Genomic DNA, 10,000 nt, shown 5'->3' with positions numbered 1-10,000 from the left:
GGTCGATTACTTAAGACTTCAGGATTGATGGCCTGAAACCTCAAGGTTACCACAAGATTTCCGGATCGAGGATGGTGAGGGGAGGGGTGGTGGTGGCGTGGTGGGGGAGGGTTGGGGGTTGTCGGAGCGACGACGGGTGGAGGTGGAGGAGGAGGAGGAGGAAGGCGGCGGGGGCATCGAGGAAATAATGAGCTTGGACGATAAGCCAACGGCTGGATTGCCATGTTTGGTGGACATTAACTTGGGTTGCTTCAAGGCCAGTCGGTGGCGGTGATCCTCGTCTGCCCACACGGTCACCACCCCTCTCCTCCTCCTCCTCCTCCTCCTCCTCCTCCTCCTTACTAGGACAGGACTCTGTTTTGTCCTGTACCACCGTAATTTGTCACCCCATCCCCTGTCCCCCACGGGGAGCGATGGTCCATCCTTCCATCCATCCATCCTTCCCGTCCCCCTCCCCTCATATGATGAGATCCCCCTTCCCTTCGGGCCAAGATGAAGCCTTCTTCCCTCTAGGTTCACGTGAACCAAGATCTGTCTCCCACTCACCTTCGTTCTTCATCGCCGACCTGGTGTTGGTGTTCTCATTACCTCTGCGGTCCGCACTGCGTGAGCCCCCATGCACCCGCCTCCTCACGGGTCGTGCATACGAAGGTGACATAAACTAAGACGCATTACTGCTGTGTATATTTGCTGGTGCCACAAAGAAACTTCACCCTGGGCTTTATCGAGCTCGGGCCGGCCGCCCTGTCCTCTCTCAAAAGGTCACCAGGTTCTCCCAATCTGGTGTTTTGTGATATATCATAAAATCTTTTGTAGTGGCCACCTTATGTTGACACCGACCCGACCACAGCGCTTCAAATTATTGCCGTCGGAGAGGCCAGAGATTATAGGTGCTCGTTCTCTAATATAGCGACTGTGTCTTCCATTTTCGCCTGAGTTACGTCAAGGAAGTGTGGATCAGCGGCGCAGTGAGACGTGCACTTGTTCAGGTGACGTGTTGTGGTTGTGATGGTTTTATTGTGCCGCTTATCGTCAGCGAAGACCAGGTTGAATCAATACGGTAAGAGGAAAGGGGATAAACATCCGGGAACCAAATTTGTTTTGTGCATTACCTTCTGCCATTAGAAACACCACGTACTGTTCACAGTGGAAAATTGAAAAGTGTTCCAAACCTGTACCTACCAAGTGTACCATATCAGGCATAATGTGGTGGGTATTGTAGGCCCACGAGCCGCGGCCTCTGACTGTCTGGCTTAACAAAGGAACAGACACGACAGTTTGGTTTCAGACCGAGCTGTGGGGGTAGAAGACCTCCTAAACCATCGTGAGGCATACATAAGGGAAGGTAAGGTCCCAGACCCAGCTGTGGGGGGTAGAGGACCTCCCAAACCATCGTAATGTATACTTAAGGGAAGGTAAGGTTCCAGGCCCAGCTGTGGGAGGTAGAAGACCCCCTAAACCATCTTGGGTATGATCAAGGGAGGGTAAGGTCCCAGGCCCAGCTGTGGGGGATAGAACACTTTCGAAATCACCGTAAAATCTTTGTAATGCCATTTGTTGGATGTTCCCGACACCATCATCAAGCGTGTCGGTAGCAAGCTGGCCGAACAGTCCACACTGGAACACTGAAGGCCTTCATATCAATGGTTACGTACATGTGTGAGACGACCTTGACAGATAGAAGGATCACGGTATTACATGACAGTTTATCACACATGTCTTATATGGCGGACTGTTGTATAGGGTAATCCACCAAGTTGTTGACGGGTTCACTTAAATCCGCCGTCGCACTTGTAACTGTATTTACTTTTATTTGCCACACCTGTTATTGTATTTGCTCTGATATCGACACGCCTATATGGGTCATTACTGTAATCTAGCACACATGTACAAGTATTTACGTTATTCTGGCGCACCTGTGCAAGTATTTACTGTACTTTACCACACCTGTACAAGTTTGAACTTTAACCTGGCACATTCTTGCACGTGTTTGCTTTGATCTGGCGCACCTGTAGGCGTGTTTGCTCTAATCTTTCACATCTGTGTATAAATATTAAACGTAAGAGTGAAAGGTGGCACTGTCAGTCATCTGTATTGTTATACACCTTCTACCGTTAATGTGTGTATGATATTGATATCACCGAGTGGTGTGTATGAATATGCACGCCCCCGAGACACTGTCTCCCATTATTTGTCTCGGCTGTACAATTTATACGTCTTGGCTTATGGAACACGTTGCTTACATACAGTAAGCCACTGAGGTGGTTGCAGGTGGTGTCCGGAAGATGAGGGATCTCGTTGATCCTCAGCAGGGGGATGAAGGGCTCGGGGTACGTGACGGAGAGGCAAGACTGGGGCGAGGGAGAGGGAGGAGGTAAGACAGGAGTAGGAGGGAGTGTGGACAGGAAGGTCTCTCCTGTCTCCACTTTACCTCCCCTGACCAACCTTACGTTTTCGCTCCCTCAACAAACCCATTTGAAGTTGGCTTGACAAGAGGGACCTGCGTAGGAAAGGGAAAGGAGGAGTTCCCTGGTGTGGGGCTCTTCAGAAGTTTCAAGTCAAATGCCAGGCCGTTATGTTCAGGGGTCGCACCGTCGTGCTCAGGGGTCCTATACTACTCTAGTGCTCAAGGGCCTCGCCCCCCCCTTGCTCAAGTTGGGTGTACCGTCGTGCTCAGGGGTTGGACCATTGCGATGTAGGGTCGCCCCGTCGTGCTTGAGGGTTGGGCCGTCGTGCCTAAGGGTCGCACCGTCGTGTCTAAGGGTTGTACCACCTTGTTGAAGGGTTGTACCCTCGCTCTTAAGGGTCCAGTCGTCGTGCCCAAGGACTTCCCGTGCATGGGTCAGTTGGTGGACTCTGCATGGAATGCCATTTCTCCTGCGCTGGTTATTTGATTCCAGCCGGTGATACGGGCATGTATTGATCTCTAGATTTATATCCATTAATTACAAGGAACAAGTGCCCTGTTCGGTGATTGGATGCTACTGTAATATATATATATATATATATATATATATATATATATATATATATATATATATATATATATATATATATATATATATAATTTCATTTTGTTTCTTGTATGTAATTTGACAATGAAGACATCTTTATATATATATATATATATATATATATATATATATATATATATATATATATATATATATATATATATATATATATATATATATATAATCATAATGGGTGACGGGATAGTGACCCGTTGACGCAGCCCGTTTGTGAGAGTTAAGTCAGGAGAGAGAGAGAGAGAGAGAGAGAGAGAGAGAGAGAGAGAGAGAGAGAGAGAGAGAGAGAGAGAGAGAGTTTGTGTGTGTGTTACGCGTATGAATATTTTGAGTAATGTTGAATGCGTTGATTTATATTCATGTATTGCGAAGGAGGATTTGAGAACGGTACTTACTGTATCTTTGTCTTGTATCTTTTTGTCTATATATATATTTCAGTATGTAGATGTGATATTTACACATTTTGATTGTGATTCAATTTTCAATATATCGTCCCTTATTGGACGGTACGATTTCGACAGGTCAGTCCCCCCTCAAAAAAGAAAATCAATGTGAACCATAACACAGAGAATCCATCAAGCACTGGACCAGACATGAAGCCAGATGTTACTATGTGATATAATTTTTGCATATATGATATACATGTGTTGATACCTGATATATATATATATATATATATATATATATATATATATATATATATATATATATATATATATATATATATATATATATATAAAGCACTGGTGGCAGGGGGACAGTGCCGCATTGAGAATTGTGAGAGCTCGCAAGGACTCTGCTGGTGATCTCTGCTCATTAACCTGAAGGGTAGGTAGGTTCTCTGGCCCGGGGTTGACACAGGCGAGTTGCGGCTGAGGAAGAGATGAAGGTAAGGGAGGGCCGGATGGGCCCGGCACCGGTGCTGCCTATTAGATAAGGTTACTCCCGTGCCAAGGTTTAGGCCCCCCCCAGAGTGGTGGCAGTAGGTGTCGTCTTGGATGGTCCCGGGACAGGCCGTCGATTCGTCGGTAGGTAGCTCCAGGGGGTTGTTAAGTATAGGTGAGGAACTTACAGGCAAGTCCTGGTATTCTGAGTGTCTAGGGTCACCCTAGGGCCAGTAGATAGGCCTTGGGATGGAAGTAGGTATGTCAGGTGGGGCCAGCCGTGAGACCGTGGGATGTAAGTAGGTAGGTCCTCGGATTTAAGTTGGTGGGTCCAGTGGATGTAGCAGACAGGCTTGGTGTGTAAGTAGGTAGGCCATCATTAGTCAGTAGATAGGTTGTGGGGTGTAAGTAGGGAGGTCTTCACCAGTCAGCATATTGACCCAGGGATGTAAGTCGGACAGGTTCGTAGGTGTCAGCCATTAAGTCTCCTGGGTGGAGGTAGGTAGGTGGGTAGGTATGTCATCAGGAGCCAGCAGACATGTCCTGAAACCTAAGTACTTAGGCAGGTCCTCACCAGCCTGAAGGTAGGTCTTAGGATGTAAGTAGGTAGATCCTGGGGCACAAGTGGCTCTTCAGGAGCCAGCAGATACGTCTTGAGATGTAAAGTAGGTAGGTCCTCAGGAACCAGTAGACGGGTTTTGGGGGAACGAGTAGCTAGATCGCCACTGGGCTTCCGGTAGATATGTCCTGGAGCGGCGCTGGGAGGGGGACCTTGTGGTGCTGGCAAATACCTCCGGAGGCGTCAGTAGATAATCCCTGAGGTGCTCGATCACCTCTTGTGCTGGTTGATAGGCCCTGAGGTGGTAGGAGATCACCTCTCTTGTGCTGGTGGACAGGATAGATGTGTCAGGTCTCAGGTCAGTAGGAGGACATTTGGGTAGACAGGATGGGGTTGATATGGCACGCAGGTAGCCAGATTTGCATGTGGTGAGGCAAGCGGGAGGCTTTGTTGCTAAATAAAGTGACACCAAGGCGATTCATGGGGCTTGTAGGTAGTCAGGGGCTGGATCTTCCTTCAAACCCACACCTAGGAATAGGAAAGAGTAGACAGTGCAGACGCTGGGATTCAGGCTCAGACGTAAGGAGATGGCGCGGGACAGAGGTAGATGCAGTTGGACTTCGGAAGACGTGGTGGAACGTAGGTAAATAGGCGGTGTACGAAGGTATAAGGACAGGGGTACAGAGAGACGGCGGTGGGCAGAGGAAGCTGGAAGACTCATATGGGTAGGGATTGTAGGAGGAGGACACAGGATAGAGGTAGTCGGTATGGGACATGGTGGGACACAGGTATTAGGGGCAGAATGCATTTAAAGACGCATGGGACCTAGACAGAGTATGAGGATACAGTTGGATGTGACAGGAAACATATTGACGGGATGGGGCACTGAGATGGCCAAGACTTGGGTAGACAGGGCGGAGCAGAGGTAGAATGGGCAAGACGCAAGTAGATGGGACGAGACAGTGGTAGACGGAGTGGCGGTATAGCGTAGGTGTTGGATAGGGCAGCAGTCCGAACGAGAGTGGAGCTACTGGCTGTTGGTGCTGGCTTTTGGCGCCGCGCCGAGCTAATATTATTGTGTCATTTTTAGCCGGGTGGCGTTGGCAGCGGTGCCAGGGCGAGTGAGGCGGCAGCGGGAGGAGGCGCAGCGACGGGCGGCCACACCTGCCCAGTAGTGTGGTGTCCGGAGTCAAGCGTGTGCTACATGAGCAGTGATCCTCGCCTCGCGCCCTGGGATGTGCTGGTGCAAGTGTAATGTGAGCAGCACCGCTGACAGCACCAGTGAGCGAGCAGTGGTTGGCCACAGTGAACAGTGGCCTCAGTAGTGTGTGTTAGTGCAGTGGTGTGTGCGAGGTGCCCTGGGACCAGGCACCGGTGATGGCGCGCCCGTGGCGCCCCGGCTATTATGGTTGAGAATGTGCGCGGCCAGTGCGGGCGTGCAGCGGTGACCAGGGTCGCCAATAGTCGTGTGGAGTTGCGTGCGTGCCGTGTGCGTGCTTGCCGCGGCGTACACGTGGTGGGCGTGAACTCCTGCGCCGCGCCCGCGCCCTGTCCCGCGCACTATGGACTCTGCGTCCCTGTAGTAGTCACTCTCACGGACCCGGTCAGTGGACTAGGAACTGTCCAGCCAGATAAAGACGCCATATTGAAAATAGTGGAAGCCAACCGTAAAAAGGCTGCAGCCAAGAGAGCAGCAAGATCACAGGAGGAGGAGGCAAAGAAGCAGCCAGCACAGGTGCAGCAGTTGTCTGCCACGCCGGCAGTCGCCCCCTCACAGCCGCCCACGCAGCAGCAGCAACAGCGACAGCGGTGGCTGAAGGACCAACCCTCAGCGGTTGATGTAGAGCGCATTGCGCGTGCCGTACAACGGTGGGCGCAGGACTTTGAGAAAGGGGAGAGGAGGCAAGAACATCATCAGAAGCAGGAAGATAGGCAACACGAGGAGTTAGTGGGCACGCTGGCCGAGCTGGCTGCAGAGAAACGGGCAGGGCGCGTGGCCCCTGGCCCGGAGCCGCCCACGGGTGCGCCACGTCATCATGAGGCAGTCCAACTGTTTTCTGAACTCATGCAGACCGACGACGTCTCCACCATAGCGGCACAGATCGCTAACCAGGCCGAACTTATCTACCAGACTTGGAAAACTACTGGTCTTAATCCAAACGAACTTATCCGATACCACAGCGTTTCCTCAGAAGGCAGCCTGTTCGACGGGGGCGAGCAGGCTGCAGCGGGAGAACCTAGTCCCGCTGGGCCTCCCTCAGTTACCGTCAAGCCGCGCACACCCGTCAGAAGTATCAGTCCCGCGCCGCCCGGCTCTTCTCCAGCAGTGCCCAGGAAGGCGCTGGAACCCGCCCTCCACAACGGCAGGCCCCATTCCGCCTCCCCCGTCCGCACCCTTAACACTTCACCTCGCCCTTACGTTCCTCCGGGCTCGGCACCACAGTCACCTGGCATACAGCAGCAGCAGCCGGTGTTCCCCAACAATAACGCCGTTCAATCAGCCCCACAATCTCCCCGCCAGGCATACCCTTCGCCCACCTCCCCTTCGCTGACGCAGGGTGGCCCCCGCCCCTTTGTAGCCCCAGCCGCTCCCCAGTCCCCTCGGGGCAGTGTCATTCAACCGCCCCCGCCCCCAGAGAGGTCCTCTTCGTACACTGGGGTTGATCCTGCTCAACAGCAACAAGATAGTCCATTTGGTCTTCTTGCGGACCCTGATTTAGAGGCGTCCCTGCAGGAACTGGTCAATTCTTTTGTATTAGAAGACAAGGCGCGCCATCACGCCGCAGCGGTCGCCGCCCTGGCGTCACAACGACCCAAGAGTGCACCTTCGTCCATCCAGGAAGCCCTGCTGAGGTTCGAACGGCAGATGGCCATAACATCTCGCGCGGCTGCCCTACCGTTTGATCACCTCAATAGCCCCCCGTCTGTCAATTCTTCACCCAACACCATGGGTACCCTAGGACGGTTTGCTCAGCAGCAGATAGCAAGCAATATGTCTGGTAACATGACCAGCAATACCATAAGCATGAGTAGCACCAGTAGCAGCAGCGCCAGCAGTAGTGTCAATGTCAGCACTGCTGTGAAGCGCTATGGGGGTGCAAGAAGCGACTCTTCGGTTGAGTGGTCGCGAATGCAGACGGAACACGAGACACGTAGCCGCCGGTCCGCCTCGCCGAATCCGCCTGTGTCTCAGCCAGGCTGGAATGAGGGACCTCCTCCCAATACCTCCACCTGGCCCCTAAAGAACAAGCAGCCAACAGTCATTGAAAGAAAATCATCCAAACAATCTCTGGCGTCGTCGTCTCATGTCACTTCGTCTACATCGTCGGCTTCTTCTCACTCGTCCACCAGCGGTGGTACAACCACGTCCACCAATTACATAACGACGCTGGAGACGCGGGTCGAGAGTTCTGGCGGCCAGAAGTACTCAGGTGTGCCACTGAGACACAAGGTTGTGACCATGGCTGCCGTCGACCAGGAAGAAGAGCGCCTTATGCACGCCCTTCGCACCGGCACGCTGATTGATGACGGTGACCACTTACGGCCGATTGGCCAGGTCCGGCCAGTGTCTGCGCCCTCCCTGTCCTCCCACGCCCCCATCCTCCCGGCCAACAACATGATCATCACCGGCGGCACTAGTAACAGTACCGCGACCCACTCCGAGACCACCGAGCTGCCTGGTCAAGGAAGGAGACCCAAGTATTCCATAAGTGTGACCGTGGATGTTGACAAACCAGCCGATACCCATCAGCAACGCATCCAGCAACAGCAGCAGCAGCAGGGACAACAACAGAAAATGCAGCAGCAGCAACAGCTGCATCAAAAAGTGCAGCAACAACAAATGCAACAAAAGGTGCAACACCAACAGATACCGCACCAACAAATACAGCACCACCAGATGACCCAGCAGATGCAGCATCAACAAACACAACAGACCGTCATAAGGCAAACCTCGAGCGGTAGTAACTCTCGAGAATCCCCGACGCGTCTCGCTGGCAAGAGCACAGAGGGGGACATGTCGGTGGTGGACTTCGCCAAGGTGCGGTACCAGGAGTCCCAGCAACACCCGCACTCCTCGCAACGGCTGGATGACTATCGCAATATTTCCACCAAACAGATCGTCAATGGGGATGGCCGCGTCATGATGGCACGGACCCGTTTCGAAAATGGCAGCACCTCCATATCAGACTCTACGTGGAGGGGTACCCTGGGCATCCATGCGGATGAAGTCGGTTCCACGCTGCCTGAGTTCTACCGTCGCAAGTTGCGCAAGATGAGGAAAGCAGGGTCGCCTGAGCCTCTGGTTGCGGGCAGCATCTCTGCTCTCCCACATCCCGAGCTCACGGACCAACAGAAGGCCCACATCAGGGAGAGGTCTCAGTCTCCTACTGCAGGATACAATAGTGCTGGGGTGGCCATCAGACCGTTCCTCACCCAGGGGAGTGTTGCTGAGCGGGTCCTTATCTTCGAGCGTGCCCCGGCGGAGATGAAACCCAAGCCTGCGACAGCCGTCCCTACCCCAGAGAAACGCCGCCCGGCCATCTCCACTTGGCGCGACCCTGACGAGGTTCGCTCTCTCGCTCAGGTGAGTCCTCTTCATGTGTCCTACCCACTGGTAAACACGCATACCCACCATTCGTCTCCATTACAGACAGTCCTCACCACTGACACACGCCCACCACAGTCATCACCACAGTGCACTGTATATATATCCATCCCTTACAATATCTGTCGTAAACTACATACTCAAAGAGTCCTTGATGCGTTCACCACTGCCCAGGCACAGTGCATATCCATCATTTGGCAGTCCCCAACAGGGCACATTCACCACACAAAGTTCCCAATACATACCTTCCATGGACAGCCGAAGGGCACAAGTCTCCACGATACATAGCAGAACGTACACCCATTATAAATAGTTTTCGACGTATGTCCCCTTAACAAAGCCGGTAACACAACGCCTGTATATATGAACGTTGTCCACACCCTTTCATATGTGCCTCGCACTTCTTTCATTGCAAACTCCATTTTATGCAGCAGCCATACATATAAACATATAACAGACTAGAGGAATCATATCATTGGTGAAGTGTAAGTTTCCCTGTAGGAAGGTATACTCTTGGTGCTTCGCAGTGCGTTATGTTGTCGCCCTCTTATGCAACTCCTGCGACCTTTGTTGTTAAAAAAAAAGAGATTGACAACAGGCACTTCTCCAGGACAGATTCATCTACATCTACAAACACACACACACACACACACACACACACACACACACACACACACGTACGAGAAACAGAGATGTCTATCACACAAACATAGCGCTGTATTTGTTGGCGTTGCCCACTGCCAATTCCCTGGTCCGAGTTCGATTCCCTGCGCGGGCAGATGGCGCGCAACCCATCCGTCTGTCCAACCTTCCTTAGTTTAGGAGATAAGTGGGCGCCAACTTCGGGTGAGGGTTAGAACACCGGAGCTGCATAACGGGCTGAACGGGCCAACGGCTTGGAACTCTGCTCGAGATTCCCCAG

General features: G+C 52.3%; 1 protein-coding gene across 7 annotated transcripts in view; it reads left to right on the top strand.

Moving 5' to 3' along the window:
- Window positions 1–10,000, top strand: part of LOC139755398 (uncharacterized) — a 399,483-nt gene that overhangs the window by 192,665 nt on the left and 196,818 nt on the right. For all 7 annotated transcript variants that reach the window (XR_011714092.1, XM_071673667.1, XM_071673666.1 and 4 more), the window contains exon 2: window positions 5,563–9,057. Coding sequence is in view for 6 of the 7 variants with exons in the window: in XM_071673667.1 (XP_071529768.1) it covers window positions 5,878–9,057 (3,180 nt within the window). In the remaining variant the exon portion in view is untranslated. The remainder of the gene's footprint in view (window positions 1–5,562; window positions 9,058–10,000) is intronic.

The sequence above is a fragment of the Panulirus ornatus genome, chromosome 19 (genome assembly GCF_036320965.1).
Source record: "Panulirus ornatus isolate Po-2019 chromosome 19, ASM3632096v1, whole genome shotgun sequence".
Lineage (NCBI taxonomy): Eukaryota > Metazoa > Arthropoda > Malacostraca > Decapoda > Palinuridae > Panulirus > Panulirus ornatus.
The sequence above is the reverse complement of the archived record's forward strand: the minus strand, read 5'-3'. Positions and strand labels throughout refer to the sequence as shown.